The 20695-nt window shown below is 39.8% G+C and overlaps 1 protein-coding gene across 6 annotated transcripts in view; it reads left to right on the top strand.

The window, feature by feature from the left end:
• HDAC8 (histone deacetylase 8) overlaps positions 1–20695 on the top strand; it is a 439610-nt gene that overhangs the window by 192798 nt on the left and 226117 nt on the right. For 4 of the 6 annotated variants that reach the window (XR_013995438.1, XM_081080875.1, XM_081080874.1 and 1 more), the window contains 2 exons: positions 12395–12567; positions 15816–15910. The exons of the other annotated variants lie outside the window; for them this stretch is intronic. Coding sequence is in view for 3 of the 4 variants with exons in the window: in XM_081080875.1 (XP_080937001.1) it covers positions 12395–12567; positions 15816–15910 (268 nt within the window). In the remaining variant the exon portion in view is untranslated. The remainder of the gene's footprint in view (positions 1–12394; positions 12568–15815; positions 15911–20695) is intronic. 6 annotated transcript variants of the gene reach the window in all.

The raw sequence follows: 20695 nt of genomic DNA, 5'->3' as shown, positions 1-20695 counted from the left end.
GACCTGCCCCCAATCAAATAAAGAGTTACTAGTAAAGCTGGCCTTTATTCTTTAATTATTCTTTAAGTCTTTCATTTTGGTATGTGTGTTTTTTAAACTTATTTCTCCAAATCAGCCTGCCTCTCAGGGTGCCCTAAGTCCTGTCCAAATTAATATATACTCTGCTTGCTAGGGCCTCTGGACTTTCAGAATGAGAAGAGCCCAAAACCAGTAAGGTTTATTGAAAAGAGCACTGGATTGGAATTAGAATTAGTGTTCTAATTCCGGTTCTGATGATTCAGTATGGGCCACTGGCAAGGTCCTTTAATTCTGGATGACTCACTTTCCCCTGTGTAAATGAGAATGGTTTACTTCAAAGAGGTATAGAGAAAAGTAATAGCAAACTAAAAATAGTATACAGCCCTTTTTGTTGTCAAGGTGACATATAATTGATGAGTAGAATTACTTACTACAAGGCATGTTAGAAAGAGATGCCAATTAGAATATATGTTTTCATATAATGGACTCAGCAATGAGAGAAAAGATGCCCCTGTAAAACGTTAAGAAACTACATCTCAAAAAAATTAAAACAGCAAAAGAAATGTGATGATTGTTTGTTTCTTTTGGAGGATCTGGGGGTTTAGAAGTTTGAGGGGATTTTTGTGTGTCTTTGGGGTTTTTGTTTTTGTTATTTTATACTAAAGATGTTCATGGGACCAGTACAGCTTGTTTATGCTAAAAGTAGAAACAGAAACTTATAGGAAATAAGATGTCTTCTGGATATGTCCAAGAGGCAGCCCTGGCCCCAAACAAAGTGACACAGTGACTGCCCCTGAACTTCCTGCATCCCTGAACCGTTTGTAGTAGACACTCAGGAATCACTGAGTCATTTACCATACACTGTGTCCCCTCTCAGGTTGAGTTTTTGCAGATTAAGTTAGCAGTGCTAAATTAAAATATGATAGGATTTAGAGAAAACATACCTGTGAAAAGTTGAAGAGCTCCCATTTGGGACTGATAAGTGCTACTTTGGGTCCTTAACAGAATCTCCCTCTGAGTCAGATCCAATACAATAGGTTTAAAATTTATATTATAGTAAAGGCTTTGCTGCTGGCAATAACTTTTCTCAGGATGATCTTGGCAGGTAACAGCATTAGTAACAAATATTTCTATTTTCTTCTACATCTGTGGTTTTCAACCTGTGGGTCGTGACCCCTTTGGGGGTCGAACGACCCTTTCACAGGGGTCACCTAAGACCATCGGAAAACACATATATAATTACATATGTTTTTGTGATTAATCACTATGCTTTAATTATGTTCAATTTGTAACAATGAAAATACATCCTGCATATCAGATATTTATATTCCGATTCATAACAGTAGCAAAATTACAGATATGAAGTAGAAACAAAAATAATTTTATGGTTGGGGATCACCACAGCATGAGGAACTGCATTAAAGGGTCGTGGCACTAGGAAGGTTGAGAACCACTGTTCTACATCCTATCTTGGTTTTTCAACTTTGAATTCCTCATTTCTTTCATCTCTGTTGATGAAGTCTCTAAAGCAGTGGTTCTCAACCTTCCTAATACCGCGACCCTTTAATACAGTTCCTTATGTTGTGGTGACCCCCAATTTCATTGTTACAAATTGAACATAATTAAAACATAGTGATTAATCACAAAAACAATATATAATTATATATGTGTTTTCCGATGGTCTTAGGTGACCCCTGTGAAAGAGTTGTTCAACCCCCAAAGGGGTTGCGACCCACAGGTTGAGAACTGCTGCTCTAAAGGATGCTGAGAGTGCTTGTTGGAAAACAAAGATGATAAGGCTACTCTAGCTGGTTTGCAAGCTAGAAGTCAAGAGACCAAACCTTCTGGGAACTTGCACAGATCAAAGATCAAGCTGCTAGAGGGACAAGTTTGGGTAACCACCTCCTACCACCATCATTGATTAAGGATGACTGTAACACCATCTCTGGCATCCCATTGCCCTGGTATTACAAATAAAGTCACCAGTGAATTATCTCAAGACACACAATAGAAGCTGTGGTCTACCCTGATGAAATAAAAGAAAAGGAGCTAACTCTATAATTTGGTCCTTGGGCTTTTCCTTTTATTTAAAAGCATCATTAATGTCATCACCCCTGGCTTTTATCCTCCTCAGGCACTAACCGCCTTCCCCAAAGCAATGCCTATAGAAACAGCTGCCACAGCCTCTCTTCCTCATTTGCATAGCCTTGTCTGAAAACCAGACAGCTGAATATTGAGAGATCAGGTTTCTCATCCAGAAAACTGCATTTCAAATGAATATCTTGCGTGTTTATAGGGAAGTTACTAATCTAGTGTAATGAGATGCTTGTCCTCCCCCTCCTTTCTGGGTAAGAGATTTTATACTTTGCCAAAACCTAAAATTAATGATTTGCAGTGTACAAAACTGTTAAAATGGTAGGGAAACTTTCCCAAAAGCAATCTGGAGTGATATTTTATTCATTTCTTTATTTAATGATTACTTAGTGAAAGCCTACTATGTATAAAGTTTTGATTCTGCCCTCAAGGAAGTTAGTGGAGATATAAAAATTATAGATACATAGAGAGATATACATTTGTATTCATAGTCACATGCATTTGAATAAAATAAAATATGGAAACTTATAAGAATCATAAAACATAAAATGCTATGGGCACTCAAAGGGAGAAAATACTTTGTTAAAAAGCTTAATTGAGGATATAACATTTGATCTAGGTTCTAAAGGGTAGCTAATTACTCTATCTTTACAAAGTGTGTGAATGTATATGTGTTTATAAAACCTGGGTCAAGTTTAAATCCACAAAGAGTATAGGGAAGGAAGTTCTACACAGACGGTATAGCAAGATCAAAGCCAGGAGGGAATGAGCTATGTACAAAGAAGAGCAGTGGTTTAGTTTGGCTGGACTGTAAAGTGCATGAGAGGGATAAGTTGCAAAAAAGATTGAGAAAGTGTGTGGGAATTACATCATGCAGGAGCTAGCATGCTTAGCTATGAAAATTTTTACTATATTCTATAAGCATTTGGGGAGTCACTGAAGGTTTTAGAATGAGGAAATGATATCAATTTGCTCAGAAAGATAAACACTCAAAAATAATAACACTGTTGCTGCTACTGCTGTTATAAAGAATAATGTGTGTAAATTGGCTGACATAAACATCTCATGCATAGTATCTCAGTAAGTCATACAAGCAGGTATATTATAGTGGTTCAGAACATGATTCTGGTGCCAGGCTGCCTGAGTTCAAGCACTAGCTCTACCAGTCAATAGCTGTGTGATTTTGTACAGATTTCTTAATCTCCCTGTGCTGCTGTTTCTCCTATAAAATAGGATTAATAATACCTACTTACAAATTGTTATGAGAGTCAGGTGAGCTGATACATATAAAGTGCCTAAAACAGTGCTGTTTTGAATACAGTGCTCAGTAAATGTTAGTTGTTACCATTTTTATTCATGAAAGAGATGGAACATAAGCTAGCCTTTAAAGAACAGATATGATGTAGACATGTAGAAAGGAGACTTTCAGACACAAAGAAGTACATGGCAAAAGAAATACATAAGAAAGTGCACCCTGGTTGGGTGGTTCAGTTGGCTGGAGCATTGTCCCATACACCAAAAGGTTGTGGTCTGTTCCTGGTCAGGGTAAATACCTAGGTTGCGGGTTCGATCCCCAGTCAGGGCGCTGTACAGGAGACAGTTGATCAATGTTGCTTTCTTCTTTCTTCTTCTCTTCTCTTCTCTTCTCTTCTCTTCTCTTCTCTTCTCTTCTCTTCTCTTCTCTTCTCTTCTCTTCTCTTTTCTTCTTCTTCTTCTTCTTCTTCTTCTTCTTCTTCTTCTTCTTCTTCTTCTTTCTCTCTCTCTCTCTCTCTCTCTCTCTCTCTCTCTCTCTCTCTCTCTCTCTCCTCTCATCAATAAAAAGATATCCTTGGGTGAGGATATTTTTAAAAAAGTACAAGGTGAGTGAGGTAAACCATGGATAGTTCAGTTTGCTTACAGAATAGTATGGGTTAAGCAGTTATTGGATAATAAGATAAAAAAGGTAAGCTAGAGTCAGATCATAAAAGACTTTGAATCATAGGCTAAGAATTTTAAGCATAATCGAAAGCAAATGGAGTGACATTGAAGGCTTTTGAGTAAAGAAATGACTTGATCATAACCATTCCTAAGGAAAATTAATCTAATGATAGTATCTGTGTGATGCATTGGAGAGGTAAGAGACTTGAGACAGTGGAATTAATTAGGAAGCTATTGGAATACACAAAGGAGGTCATAAGGGCTAGGTTAGAGTACTGCAATAGGAATGAAGAAGAGAGAATGGGAGAGACATTGATGCATGACTTATAACTGAAGAGGAACAGGGGAAAGGGAGGAATCAGAAAGAGTTTCAGAGTATTGAACGTGATGACTAAAAAGGTGGGGTATCATTAGCAGAGATGGGGAATAGAGAAGAAGGTAAAGGTGACAGGTTCAGCATAGTCAAAATGGGGCTATAAATTATAGGTGACTTTGTAGAAATTGACAAGCTGATACTAAAATTTATATGGAACTTCAATCCAAAATAGCCCAAGCAAACTTGAAAAGAAAGAAGAAGGTTGTAAGACTCACTTCCCAACTTCAAAACTTACAACAAAGCTACTGTAATAAAGATAATGTGTTGCTGGCATGAACAATGGAATAGAGTTCAGGATCCAGAAATATGTACAATCAATTTATTTTATACAAAGGGTACTAATACAATTAAATGGGGAAAGAAAGGTCTTTTCAACAAATGGTTCTGGGACAACTGAGAACAGTATGCAAAAGAATGAATTTGGACCCTTACCTCACACCACATACAAAAATTAAGTCTGTATAGTGTAAATATAAGAGCTAAAACTACAAAACATAGATGTAAATGTTCATTACATTAAATATGGCGCCAAAAGCACAAGTAACAATATTTAAAAAAAAAACGTATAAATTGGATTTCATAAAAATTAAAAATGTTTATGCTTCAAAGGACACTATCAAGGAAGTGAAAGACAACCCATGGAATGGGAGAATTTTTTTTTTGCAAATCATGTATCTGATAAGGGATTTATATTTAGAATATATAGACACAACTTAATATTAAAAATACAAATGACCCAATTTAAAAATGGGCAAAACACTTGCATAGACATTGCTCTAAAAAGATATACAAAGGACAAAAAAAACCCATGAAAAGATAATCAACATCATCAGTCACCAGTTAAATGCAAATCAAAACCACAGTAAGATACCACTTTACATCCCCTAGGATAGCTGTAATAACAATTTTTAAAAACCAGGAAATAAAGATGTGGAAGAATTGGAACCCTCATACATTGCCAGTGAGAATGTAGCATGGTACAACTGCTGTGGAAAACAGTCTGGTAATTCCTCAAAAGATTAACCATAGAGTTTCCATGTGACCCAGGAATTCTACTCATAGGTATATATCCAGACAAAAACTTGTATACAAATGTCCATAGCAGCATTTTTCATATGAGTCCCAAAATAGAAACAACCCAAATGTCCATCAGCTGATCAAGAAAATGTGGTATGTACAAATAATGGAATAATATTCAGCCATAAAAAGAATGAAATAGTGATACCTGCTACAACATGGACGAATCTTGAAAATATTATGATAAATGGAAGAAGCAAGTCAGAAAAGGCCACATTTATATAAAAGTTAGATTAGACAAATCCATAGAAAATAGATAAGTGGTTGCCAGGGGCTGGCGAATAAAAGAATGGTGGCAATGGTTAGTAGCTTCTAATGGGTATAAGATTTCTTTTGGGTATGATGAAAATGTTCTAAAATTTATTGTGATGATGGTTGCACAACTCTATATACTAAAAGTTGTTGAATTGTACACTTTAAAAGGGGGAATTGTTTGGTATATGAACATCAATAAAGTTTTTTTAAAATGTATTTTTTAATTGAGCTGTAGCCATTGATGGACAACTGCAGATTTTCGAGTAGTATCAAGTAGCAGTTCCTTCTGAAAAGTTGAAAAGGTAGCAGTTCATCCATGTTGTAGCATGTATCACTACTTCATTCCTTTTTATGGCTAAATATTATTCCATTATTTGTACATATATACATATATATGTATGTGTTTACATATCCTATATAATAAAGAGGTAATATGCAAATTAAACATCACACCCTCACAAGATGGCTTCCTGCAACCAGGCCAGCAGGGGGGTTAGTGAGGGACGACCAAACGACTGAACAGCAGGTTGCGTGGGGCAACCAGGCCGGGGGGGGGGGCATGAGGGGTGACCAGGCCAGCAGGTGAGGGAAGTTAGGGGCGACTAGGCTGGCAGAGGGAAGCAGCTGGGGACGACCAGGTTGGCAGGAGGGGCCAGTAAGGGGTGACCAGGCCAGTGGGGAGGGGGGCAGTTAGGGGCGACCAGGCTGGCAGGGGGAGCAGTTGGGAGTGATTAGGCCAGAAGGGGGGCAGTTGGGGGAGACCAGACCGACAGGAGGGGCACTAAGGGGTGACCAGGCTGGTTGGGGGGGGGCAGTTAGGAGCAACCAGGCCGGCAGGGAGGGGACAGTTGGGGGCGACCTTGCCGGCAGCAGGGAGCAGTTAGGGGTGACCAGGCTGGCGGGGAGGGCAGTTAGGGGTGATCAGGCTGGCAGGCAGAGGCGGTTAGGGGTGATCAAGCTGGCAGGGGGGGGCAGGGAGGGGGTGATCAGGCAGGCAGGCAGGTGAGCAGTTAGGAGCCAGTGGTCCAGGATTGTGAGAGGGATGTCCAACTGCTGGTTTAGGTCCAATTGCCAGGATCCAGCCTAAATCAGCAGTTGGACATCCCCCGAGGGGTCCCAGATTGGAGAGGGTGCAAGTTGGGCTGAAGAGACAACCCGCCCCGTGCACGAATTTCATGCACCAGGCCTCTAATATATATGAAATTTCATAATATTTGAGTAGTGTAAGAAAGTGACATTGACCTCAAAAAAGGAGAGATTGATTGATGACAAGAATATTAGATTTGGAACTAGCCATAGGAAAAGGAATATTTCAAGTTCTCTTTTCTCTTCCTGTGAATTCAGAATGAATACACACAGTGTGTTTTCTCTTTTGACACTCTCCCCCGACCCAATCTGTCACCAATCCCTCTAAGGATTTTTCAAATTTTTCTTATCTTGCTTTCTGTTGCTCTTGTGCCTAGAATACTTGAATACCCTTTTTGCTAATCCCTTTGTCTCCAGACTTTCTCTATATTTGGACTTACATGAAATAGCAAAAATCAAATTTTCTAATCATTCTTTTTTCAGCAACATCAGTACTTTTACTTTTCCAGTGGCTCCCATTTGACTGTCACACCAAATGAAAACTTGCAGTCTTGAATTTGTGTCCACCATATAGCCCTCTATAGTTGTCCTCATTTCCAGTTGCTTTAATATTTATACTGTTTACAAAATATTTTACTTTTTTAAAATCTTCTAATTACCCTTTTCTCTACCCATCATAATCTTTTTTTCTTTATTGATTAAGGTATTATATATGTGTCCTTATCCCCCCATTGCCTCCACCCCCCCATCCCGCTCATGCCCTCACCCCCCTGGTGTGTGTGTCCATTGGTTATGCTTATATGCCTGCATACAAGTCCTTTTGTTGAACTCTCCCCCTTACCCCCAAATTCCCCTACCTTCCCTCTGAAGTTTGAGCATCTGATCGATGCTTCTCTGTCTCTAGATCTCTTTTCGTTCATCAGTTCATGTGTTCATTTATCTTTATCTGACTTATTTCGCTTAGCATAATGCTCTCCAGGTCCATCCATGATGTTACAAATGGTAGGAGTTCCTTCCTTTTTATAGCAGCATAGTATTCCATTGTGTAGATGTATCACAGTTTTTTAATCCACTCATCTGCTGATGGGCATTTAGACTGTTTCCAAATCTTAGCTATTGTAAATTGTGCTGCTATGAACATAAGGATGCATATATCCTTTCTGATTGGTGTTTCTAGTTTCTTGGGATATATTCCTAGAAGTGGGATCACTGGGTCAAATGGGAGTTCCATTTTTATTTTTTGAGGAAACTCCATACTGTTCTACACAGTGGCTGCACCAGTCTGCATTCCCACCAGCAGGGCACAAGGGTTCCTTTTTTTTCACATCCTTGCCAGAACTTGTCCTTTGTGGATTTGATGATAGCCATTTTGACAGGTGTGAGATGGTACCTCATTGTCGTTTTGATATGCATCTCTCGGACGATTAGTGACTTTGAGCATGTTTTCATATGTTTCTTGGCCATCCTTATGTCCTCTTTCGAAAAGTATCTAAGTCCATTGCCCATTTTTTTGATTGGGTTGTTTATCTTCCTTTTGTTAAGTTGTATGAGTTCCCCGTAAATGTTGGAGATTAAACCCTTATCGGAGATAACATTGGCAAGTATGTTCTCCCATGCCATGGGTTTTCTTGTTGTTTTGTTGATGGTTTCCTTTGCTGTGCAGAAGCTTTTTATTTTGATGTAGTCCCATTTGTTTATTTTCTCTTTAGTTTCCATTGCCCTAGGAGCTGTATCAGTGAAGATATTGCTTCGGCATATGTCTAAGATTTCACTGCCTGTGGATTCCTCTAAGATTTTTATGGTTTCCCGTCTTACGTTTAAGTCCTTTATCCATTTTGAGTTTATTTTTGTGAATGGTGTAAGTTGGTGGTCTAGTTTCATTTTTTTTTTTTTGCATGTATCTGTCCAACAAAATTCTAGGAAATCAGATTCAGCATTATATCAGAAAGATGATACACCATGACCAAGTAGGACTTATCCCGGGGATACAAGGATGGTACAATATCCGTAAATCAATAAACATGATACATCATATAAACAAATTGAGAGATAAAAATCACATAGTCATATCAATTGATGCAGAAAAAGCATTTGACAAAATCCAACACCCTTTCTTGATAAAAACCCTCAGCAAATTGGGAATAGAGGGATCATACTTCAACATAATAAGTCTTATGTGACAAACCTACAGCCAACATCATACTCAGTGGGCAAAAACTACAACCATTTCACCTAAGAACAGGAAAAAGACAGGGATGATCACTTTGACCACTTCTGTTCAACATAGTGCAATTAGACAAGAAAAAGTAATAAAAAGTATCTAAATTGGGAAAGAAGACGTAAAACTGTCATTCTCAGATGGCTTGATACAGTACATAGAAAACCCAAAGACTCCATCAAAAAATTATTAGTATTAATAAATGAATTCAGCAATGTAGCAGGATACAAAATTAACACCTAGAAATCTATGGCATTTTTATACACCAATAGTGAACTTACAGAAAGAGAGATTAAAAAAACAATCCCATTTATCATTGCACCAAAAAAATTAAGATACCTAGGAATAAACTTAACTAAGGAGGTAAAAGACCTGTACTCGGAAAACTACAGGACACTGAAAAAAGAGATAGAGGAAGACATAAACAGATGGAAGAACATACAGTGTTCATGGATTGATAGAATCAACACATTAAAATGTCCATACTATCCAAAGCAACCTGTAGATTCAATGCACTCCCCATTAAAATACCAACGGCATATTTCACAGACCTAGAACAAACGCTCCAAAAATTCATCTGGAATAAAAAAGAGGCCCTGAATAGCCACAGCAATCCTGAGAAAAGAACAAAGTAGGAGGGATCTCAATACCAGGTATCAAGCTGTATTACAAAGTCACTGTTCTCAAAACGGCCTGGTGTGGTACAAGAACAGACATATAGATCAATGGAATAGAATAGAGAACCTAGAAATTGACCCAAACCACTGTGCTCAATTAATATTTGACAAAGGAGACAAGAGCATACAATGGAGTCATCTTTTATTTACTTTTATTTCCAAATAATCATAGATTCACAGGAGGTTGCAAAGAAATGTACAGGGAAGTCTTGTGCACCCTTCCTCAACCCTCCTTCAATGTTGACATCTTGCACAATTATAGTACAATCAAGAAGTTGACATTGGTACAATGCATAGAGCTCATTCACTTTTCACCAGTTATACATGTACTGGTGTGTGTGTGTGTGTGTGTGTGTGTGTGTGTGTGTGTGTGTGTGTAGCTCTGTGTGCCTTTGCATAGCCACAACTCCTTCCACAATCAAAATACAGAACTGTACCATCACCACAAGATTCTTTCATGCAACTACATCTATCCTTAACCTCTGGCAACCGCTAATGGTATTGTGCAATATGTATTTGGGGATTGAACTTGTTCAGCATAATTCTCTTGAGACCCATCCAAGTTCTTTTACATGTATCTGTATTTCCCTTCCTTTTTTGATGAGCAATCTTCCAATGATATGGATGTACCACAGTTTAACTAATCACTTGTATTTTATCTGAGTTGTTTCAAGTTTGGATTGTTACAAATAAAGCTGCTATGTTCATTTATGTGCAAGTTCCTATATGAAAATAACTCTTAATTTCTTGAATAAATGTGGAAGAATCAATTGCTAAATTGTGTGGTAAGTTTATTTTTAGTTTTGATGGAAATTGCCAAAATATTTTCCAGAGTGGCTATATCATTTTACTTTCTCACCCACAATGTATGTGTGATTGTTTTTCCTACATCCTCACCAGCAGTTGATGTTATTACTATTTTTCATTTTAGCCATTTTTATATGTGGCTCATCATAGTTTTTCTGATCTTTTGAGACCTAAGTCAAGAGGTACCCCTATAGAGCCTTTTCTAACATCATCTGTAAGTCGATTACTCTCTCCTCTATGCCATTTCTGCTACTTCATTCATCATTGTTTTTTAATTATTTATTGACATAGTCTGACTCTTCTGTCTGTTCTGAGCCACATGAAGATAAGAACTGTGCCACATTCATCTTTGTTCCTGCAATATCTGGTACAGATTTATGCTGGACACACAGAGGGTGCTCAGTTAATGTCCAAACTGAGGGAAATTATGAATGAGGAAAACCTTAGTCTTTCTTGCCTCCCATTCCTCTACATTACCTGTAAACCGTTTTTAGAAAAGAAATCATTCCTTCCACTCTGTGTCACAGCAGCAACTAATAAGGTGCTGTGTACATGTAGATGCTCAATAAATGTTGGCTCACTATTCAGGTGGCTTATCCTCCCTCTGCACCCAAGAGATAAGCACATGAAAGAGAGGGTAGGCCTCAGTGTTCCTATATTGAGTATCATATGTCATAAGTTTTATAATATTCTTATAATCTCCACAATCACTCAGTATTTGTCTGCATAGATGAGAAATCAAAACAAAACAGTCCTTTGAGTCAAAGAATAAGACTCTGCAGCTGAGCACTTTTCAATAGTTTCAATCCCCTTGAATTTGAGAGATCAGCATTTTATATCCCTGAATTCTTTTTGCAGTTTCAGAAGGATCTGGGATTTTTCTGTTTTTGCTGCACTGGTATAATTTGACGTGTTGACTATGAAGGGGTATTAACCCCAGCATTTTTAATCACTTTTTTACTCTGCTTTTTCTCAACTCTAAAGTATGTTAATTTGCACATGTTTATATGTCTCTGTGAGTTACTCAGGCCCTTGAGTACTGGTATATGTTTTGTCTGGGAACTAGATTGTAAGCCCCTTGAGAGCAGGGACCTTATAACTCCTAGGAATGTATTCTGGACATCGTCAGTGTTCAATTAATGGGAATACTGGAAACCTGACTAAGGTCATCTGTAACATTGACAACTTCCTTTTCTAACTTGAAAAAAGTTGTTAAGTTGATTTGATAACATTGAATGATTCTACCGAAAATTATGCTGATTTCTACCCACTGCAATTTGTTCTTTAGTCTGCTTTCAGATTTATAGTTTTGGATCAGTTGTTGCAGTTCCCTTCCCTGGAATACTCTGGTTTACAAAGGAATTGGGGAGGGCTGAATTTCATAACCCAGAAGTTCTTTAGCATAATAAAAAGTAAGCTAATAATGTTTATACTTTCAAAGCATGTAATTCTTTCACCAGCCCCCAGTGATAACTAGGTGATAAACTCAAAGTATGTTGACAATCTTAATTATGAGAAATAATCTTTAATAACCAGTCAATATATATGTCTTATTTTCCCAGGTTGTAAAATGAAGTAATGTGTACACTGTACTATGACTGTTGAAGTTAAATTAATTTGAAAGTTTCACGGAACTCTGAGTTCTAAAACTCAGGACAAATTCGGTCCTTAGTGAGAATGGAGTTGGATAGAATTTTTCTGATTCATCCTTTTTAGATGGAAAGTGTGATGAGTTTGACAAGTTGTATTTTTTTCCTTCAATATTTCCTGACTCAACTATACCTCCTACTGGCTCCACCATCATCACCACCTCTAGAGCAAACTAACCTATCATTTTCTGACATTTTATATTCTTTCTCTTTTATACAGTGTACTAAAGGAGGTATATATGGCCTTTAATCCCAAAGCGGTGGTCTTACAGCTGGGAGCCGATACAATAGCTGGGGATCCCATGTGCTCCTTTAACATGACTCCAGTGGGAATTGGCAGGTGTCTTAAGTACATCCTTCAGTGGCAATTGGCAACACTCATTTTGGGAGGAGGTGAGTACAAAGGAAGGTCACCAGGAGAATTTGTTGACCTTCCTCCATATTTTATTTATTGACACTGAGGAAAACTTGACTTTCTTAGATTAGATAATATCAACCTGCCTGTGGTCCAGAAGCCTGATTCATTGAATTCTGCTACCTTCGTAGTTCAGCATAAGGAAGTATTGATACACTTCTACTCAGTTTGGTGTATGCATTGACTCCTTGGCACTCCAATACAAAACGTTCAAAACATTTAAGTTAACAGTGACACCAGATCTTATTAAGAATAAGAGGCCCGAGGCCGGTTTGGCTCAGTGGATGGAGCGTCGGCCTGCGGACTGAGGGGTCCCGGGTTCGATTCCGGTCGGGGGCATGTGCCTGGGTTGCGGGCACATCCCCAGTGGGAGGTGTGCAGGAGGCAGCTGATCTATGTTTCTAACTCTCTCTATCTCTCTCCCTTCCTCTCTGTAAAAAATCAATGGAATATATTTAAAAAAAAAAAAAAGAATAAGAGGCCCGGTGCATGAAAATCATGCACTTGGGGGGAAGGAGTCCCTCAGCCCGGATTGTGAGAGGGCACAGGCCAGGCTGAGGGACTCCATCGGTGCAGAATGGAGGCCGGGGAGAGATGCGGGAGGTTGGCCAGCCAGGGAGGGACCACAGGAGGGCCTCAGGGCATGTCTGGCCCATCTTGCTCAGTCCTGATCAGCCAGACCCCAGCAGCAAGCTAACCTACAGGTCGGAGCATCTGACCCCTGGTGGTCAGTGCATGTCATAGTGAGCTGTTGAATGGCCTTAGCATATCATTAGCATATTATGCTTTTATTGGTTGAATGGCCGACCGGATGGCCAGACACTTAGCATATTAGGCTTTTAATATGTAGGATAGAGAATGCTAACAGTGGATTTTGATCCATCTTCTTTCAGTGTAGTTTTGATTCCCAGTTCTAATAATAATCTTGTAGAAACATACCACTAAAATTCTAACCCTACTCAAATATATGTAGTGAACACATGAATTCATTAAACCTAAGCTGAAATCAGGAATGACTTTTACCCCACAACATCCTAAAAAAACATGGATTTGTACAATAAAGTAAAATTGAGAGATCTAAAGAGTCTATTGGACATTCTTGCCCTCAGTGTGTACTGATGTTTTATATTACTTAACCAACAGAAGCTGAGTTTGTACAATAGAAACATTTACACATTTGTGAAAGGCACCTATCACAACCTCAACTACCTTTGAAGATGCCTTGCTTAGAATCTTCTATCTATCTGGCAGGGTCTTTATTTTATTGGGTGAATGCATCAATGTGTTAAAATAACATGGTCAAGTTAGATTGAGCTTAAAATGTATGTATTATGGAACAGCTTATAGTTTGTGCTTCTGTCAGCCTGTTGTAAAAAATAAAGTTAGAAGAAACCATGGGAAGGCCTTATGAATGAGCATTCAATACAAATACACAAGCCTGGTCCTTTGGCAGCCTCGAACTCTAGAGGGATCAAAATTAAAGGTGCTTACAAGAGACAACCTCTTATAAAGAGCCAGAAAGAAATGTATTAACTTCAACTCAGGGAAAAAATAACATTGATAACTGCTGTGTGGCATATAACTTTCTTTACCAGCACAAAGAATGATTATTATGATACAAGTATAGTTACAGGAAAAGAAAACAAAAGACCTTTCCACAACACATATCTGTGCAAATTCAACTTTTGTTTGAGGCTTCAACCTATACTTACCATTTTTAAGGCCTCTTAGCTTCTTCAGTCCAAAGTTTTGGCTTTTGAAAAATGTGTATTCCTGAAAATGCCTGTGCATAAGTGGAATTTTTAGAAATCATATTGCATGTACACTAGAGAGAGCTATTACTTAAAACCTATAGTGATTCTTTTTTGAAATCAAATAATCATTCCCAATAAGTCAACCTTAGAAATTTAGATTTTTCACATCAGGAGTGTTTAAAGTAATACCTATACTATTTCACTTAAATTTTCAACCACCAATAATGCATAAACAGTTAGGGGAGGTGGCCATAGCCTCAAGCTTCAGTGGACCTTATTGAGGCCAAAAGACACATTCTAAAAGCCCCAGTATCCCTGACCTTTCAAGGAATACAAAGACTTAAGAAATGGATGACCATATGTCTCAATTTATACATGTTGTCCCAGTGTAATTATTTTTTAATATATTTTTTATTGATTTCAGAGAGGAAGGGAGAGGGGGAGAGAGATAGAAACATCAGTGATGAGAGAGAATCATTGATCAGCTGCCTCCTGTAAGTTCCACACTGGGGAACAAGCCCGCAACTTGGGAATGTGCCCTGACCAGGAATTGAACCTATGACCTTCTGGTTCATAGGTCGATGCTCAACCATTGGGCCCCAGTGCAATTGTTAATAGTGTCCCCCTTTACCCTTACAATTGTATCATTTTGGATGATAAATTTTATGGTTACCCTACCTAAAATATACTAAATTCAATTTCCCTCAGGCTGCATTGAGGTTAGGAAATCATTCTTTTTTATCCTTACACTTTTGGGATTTAGCTAAAGGCCAGTATTCTAATGCTTGCACGGCAGAACACATCTATTCAGAACAAAAATACTCTGATTGTTAGCCTGTAGATATGGCTTCTGGGTGATTGACAGGACCTGACAAGATGGGTCAGAGTGTCAATCAACAGTCCCTTTCTCAGCTTACTTGATCTCTGCTACTAGGCCTGCATTTTGTGGAAAAAAGGAATGCTGATAATAAAATAAGGAAGTTTGTTTCTGTTAGCATTTTCCTTTTCTCTTCCCAGGATGTATCTAGAGCTACATCTGCCAATAGATTTAACATGCAAACCACATCCAGCAGTCATTTTATAGAATTGTTGCAAAATTCATCACGGAAACCTTCATGTTGGGTAGGTCATCTCAAGAGATCTAGGTTCCAGATATCTCATTCTTGCAGATTACTCTTGATGGAATTGAGGAGCTTAGAGTCCCCAGGTGCATATTCTGAAACTAGAACCTTTTTAATCTTTGTAGGCCTTGAACTTCCCAGTTCCACACTGTGCATGGTCTGACTGGTCTACTGAAGTCTGACTACCAGGTGGTTTAAAAATATAAGGATATGTTTGGGTGCAATTCTGCAAGTTGAAATTGTCTTTTTAGCCCTTTTATTAAAACATTTTTCTCTCCTTCCTTACCCTCTTCCCTCTCCTGCTGTTTTGTGACTATTCTTTCCTAACTTCACAATTCTTGATGGAGACAGGAGGCTATAACCTTGCCAACACGGCTCGATGCTGGACATACTTGACCGGGGTCATCCTAGGGAAAACACTATCCTCTGAGATCCCAGATCATGAGGTAAGTAAGGCTCTGACAAGTCCTCTCTTCTTTAAGGGGAAGAGCTGAGTCATTCCACCTAATCAAAATCACGTCCTCACTACTCAATACTGTTTTGTTGAGAGACACTCTAATAACAATAACATACTGTCTTGGCAGAATAGTGGACTCTTGTTCCAAAATATCCAAGACCTTCTGCCTTTTTTACAAGAGACCTCAAAGGCCAACCAACTTTAATTTCTCAATTAATTACAGAGACTGTGGGAAGGGGTCACCTGTTCACACAAAGAATTCTTTGGAATATGGATATATTTTCATCCCCAACCTCAAAGAAGAAGTGGCAGTTTTCTAAGCTTGGATCTCATCTATCTTTAAAAAGTTCCATAGGCAGTATGTCGCACCTATGTTCTTTGGTGGTAGTCCTAATTTCTCAACTTTCTTTGGCTAATATAAAATTTAAGAAATACAGATCACCACAAAGACAGGGTTGGTGCTTTTCCAGTGATTAGTGGCACACAGAGGTTGGGGTAGGACCATTCAAAATGTGAACCATGTCATTTAAACCCTCACCATTTTCTTTAATCATGAGTTGAGCTTTACATTTTCCATACCAAAATGCCTGCTCTAGTTTTCCCAAAACAGGTTAATAGAAAGCTATCTGGAACCTGTGAGTGTGCTGACAATTCTTTACCCAAAGGTGTATCCCTTCTCTTCCCACCTACATCCATACCTGGCAGGAAGCATGTTATCACAGATCAGGATGTGTAGCTGCAGGCCTTAGACTGTGTGACTTTATAATAATAACTTTATAATAATAAATCCACTTTCTCAAGCCAATTCCCAAGGTGTAGAGATGGTACTTTGATTATAATGTTTTGATTCCTCCCAGAAACAGAAGCTGTACACTTGGGAGCATTATGTTTTTGAAAGTTGGTATTATTTTTTAAAAAATTAGAAACAAACTAATTTTCTTACAATTTTCTTCTAACCAGAGATGAGGTATAATATGTATCTCAGAAAAAAAAACTCAGTATGTCTAGAATACAAATAGAAGGCAAGCTATAATTTGAGACAATTTGCTGGTGTCAGGGTTAATAGAAGTTTCTTTCCTTGACTTAACTTACCTTTATTCGGTACTTGGAAGCTTTATGAAATATAAAGGTAAGCAAATAAATGTAATCATTGTTATTGCTGTGGGAATATCTCATATTGCATTATAACTTAAAGCACTGAGACTTTAAAAACTGATCAAGTTTTGTCAAAAAATAGTTTTAAGCATATAGAAGCCTGAATTAAGAATGTGTTCTGTTCCTAGGAAACAATGTAAATCCATAGAGTCATCTGTCTTAAAAGGTTGATAACATTTTAATAAAGATGAATACTGCCTCTGATACCTGGAAAAGCAATGTGCCTCAATAGGTGTAAGTTTGGCCTTATAGATAGACATGCCCTGTCTTTATACTGACATATTCTCCCAGATTAAATGAGATCTAATATATGCCAAGTGCCTAACACAGTTCTTGGAACATAATAGGCACATTTGACGTCTAAATTTTCTCCTTCCCCTCTGTATGCTTCTAACAACTTCTTATAATCAGACATTTATGACTTTGTGATTCATAAATTTGCCCAAATCTTTTTTGAATCCCTTCTATAATATCCTTCTGGTATTAGAGATGTGAGTCATCCAAGAAGGAACAAAGAAAAAAATTGAAATGACAGCCTTCCAAGTTTAATAAGATAATATTTTCATGAAAATTGCCAAACATAGACTCTACAGTGTGAAGGCATAAATAAGTTTTGTGCCACAATACACAGTTGCACACAAATATGCTTGTGGCCCTCTATAATCAGATAAACAAATGGTAGATAAAAAAAATATTTATTGAGCACCCATTGTTGAAAGATGCAGACTCCAAGACCCCTACCTGAAGGATCAGGGAGGGTGGGCAGTATAAGTGCTAGAGAAATATGTAGATAACAAAAATAATTATATTGCAGAGCAGAATAAGAACCACAAGACAGTAGGAACAATGGCTATGGAGATGTGCTTCAAATATAAACAGGATACAGAGGAGTGTACAAAATACCCTGCCCTCCAAGAGTTGAAAATATTATTGAGAAATATAGTCACTGACAAGGTCAAGACAGTGTAGCAGGCAACCACAGTCTGGGTGACTCCCTCACTGTCTTCACTCTCAGTCTTGGGCTTTTGTTCTGTCTCCTTGGATAATAATCTTCCTCCTCTTCTAAATGCCTTTCCCCTACCTCTCTGCTATCTTCCTAGGTCCAACTTCAAGTCCTATGCCTTTAATAATCCCTTACCTAAATATACCAAAACACTTTCACCACATTTGTTTATTAAATGTTTCATCATTCATTTAACAAATATTCCTTGGGCCCCTACTACTTGCCTGGCCCTATTCAGACATAGATGCAGAGATACAAAGACTGACAAGATAGCCTGGCCAGTGTGGGTCAGTGGTTGAGTATCAACCTATGAACCAAGAGGTCGCTGGTTTTGTTAGGTTGCATGCCCAGGTTACAGGCTGGATCCCTGGTGAGGGGTGTGCAAGAGGTATCCAATCGATGTTGATGTTTCTCTCTCATAGATGTTCATATTTAGGGTTGTCAGATGTTCTTGATAAACGTACCCTTTATTAATATGAAATACTAGAGGCCCAGTGCACAAAAATTTGTGCACTCGGGGGGGAGGGGGTCCCTCAGCACGGCCTGTGCCCTCTCGCAGTCTGGGACCCTTCAGGAGATAATGACCTGCTGGCTTAGGCCTGCTCCCGGGTGGCAGAGGGCAGGCCCAATCCCTAGGTGCAGCCCCTGGTTGGGCTAAGAGCAGGGCTGATTGGGGAGTTGGGGCGCCGCCCCCTGTCATGCACAGAGCAGGGCGGATTGGGAGGTTGCGATGCCACCCTCAGTCACGCTCAGGGTAGGGCCGATTGGGGGGTTGGGGCACCGCCCCCTGTCACACTCAAGGCAGAGTCGATGGGGAAGTTGTGGCGCCACCCCCTGTCACGCACAGAGCAGTGCCAATCAGGGGGTTGGGGCGCTGCCCCCTGTCACGCACAGAGCAGGGCCGATCAGGGGGTTGGGGAGCTCCCCCCTGTCACGCACAGAGCAGGACCCATCAGGGGGTTGAGAAGCTCCCCCCTGTCACTCACAGAGTAGGGCCGATAGGGGAGTTGGCACACCGCCCCCTGTCACACACAGAGCAGGGCGGATCAGGGGGTTGGGGCACCACCCTCTATCACCCACAGAGCAGGGCCGATCAGGGGGTTGGGGCGCCGCCACTGTCACACTCAGGGCAGGGCCGATGGGGAGGTTAATGGCTCTACCCCATCACACACAGAGCAGGGCCCGTGGGGGCGGGGGGGTTGGGGCGCCGCCCTCTATCACCCACAGAGCAGGGCCGATCAGGGGGTTGGAGCGCCTTCCCCTGTCACGAACAGAGCAGGGCGGATAGGGAGGTTGTGGCCCCACCCCCTGTCACACACAGAGCCGCAGGGCAATCAGGGGGTTTGGGCGCTGCCCCCTGTCACACTGATCCCGGTGCCAGGAGGCCTCGCGGCTCCGCTGATCCCGGTGCTGAGAGGCATATTACCCTTTTACTATATAGGATAGAGGCCTGGTGCATGGGTGGGGGCCGGCTGGTTTGCCCTGAAGGGTGTCCAGGATCAGGGTGGGGGTCCCCACTGGGGTGCCTGGCCAGCCTGGGTGAGGGGATGATGGCTGTTTGCAGCTGGTCACACACCCTTCAGGGTGGGGGTCCCCACTGGGGTGCCTGGCCAGTCTGGGTGAGGGGCTGAGGGCTGTTTTCAGGCTGGCGGGTGACTGAAGCTCCCAACTGCTCCTTTTTTTCTTTTTTCTTTTTTATTCTGGGCCAGCTTTAGCTCTGAGGCTCCAGCTCTTAGGCCTCCGCTCCTGAAAGCAGGTATCTGGTTTGTTTCAGTTCTCGAAACTCTGTATCAACTCCAGCTCTGAGATCCCAGCTCTGAGATCCCAGCCGGCTGAAAGCTGGTTTCTGGAGTTTTGTTTAGCGTCTGTATTTGTTACAGTGTTTGAAACTGCAGGCCCAGAGGCCTGCAGTGGCAGGCGGGGAACGTTGGAGTCCTCCGTCACTGAAGCAAGCAAGCCTCATGTTAGTTTCAAGCTGCCTGGCTGCCGGCCGCCATCTTGGCTGACAGTTAATTTGCATATAGCCCTGATTAGCCAATGGGAAGGGTAGCGGTCGTACACCAACTACCATGTTTCTCTTTTATTAGTGTAGATACCTCTTTATCTCTGGTAATATTCCTTGTAATGAAGTCTTCTTTATTTGATTTTAATATTTTCACACCTGTTTTCTTATGATTATTATTTGTGGAGTATATATTTTTCTGTCCTTTTACTTTTAACCTATTGGTAGCTTCATATTTAAATTGTTTTTCTTATAGACAGCATATGGTTGGTTCCTGATGTTTTTATCCATTTTGAAATCTTAGCCTTTTTGTTGGAGTACCTAGAAAATTCACCTTTAAGTAACTTATTTATATGTTTAGGTTTAAATCCATTTCCTATTTGTTTTCTATTTGTACCATTTGATCTGTGTTCCTTTCTATTTTCCTGCCCTCTTTTGAATTAAATAAATATTTTTAAGGATTTCATTTATCTTATTTATTTGCTTATTAGCTATAACTTCTCTCTTTTTTGTGGTTGCTCTGGGGCTTACAGTGTGCATTTTTAACTTATCATAGTCTACCTTAAAATATTATTACACTACTAGTACTTCATGTATAATACAGCACCCTTAAT

This window comes from Myotis nattereri (genome assembly GCF_964212035.1).
Source record: "Myotis nattereri genome assembly, chromosome: X".
In the NCBI taxonomy this organism is placed as follows: Eukaryota; Metazoa; Chordata; class Mammalia; order Chiroptera; family Vespertilionidae; genus Myotis; species Myotis nattereri.
The sequence above is the reverse complement of the archived record's forward strand: the minus strand, read 5'-3'. Positions and strand labels throughout refer to the sequence as shown.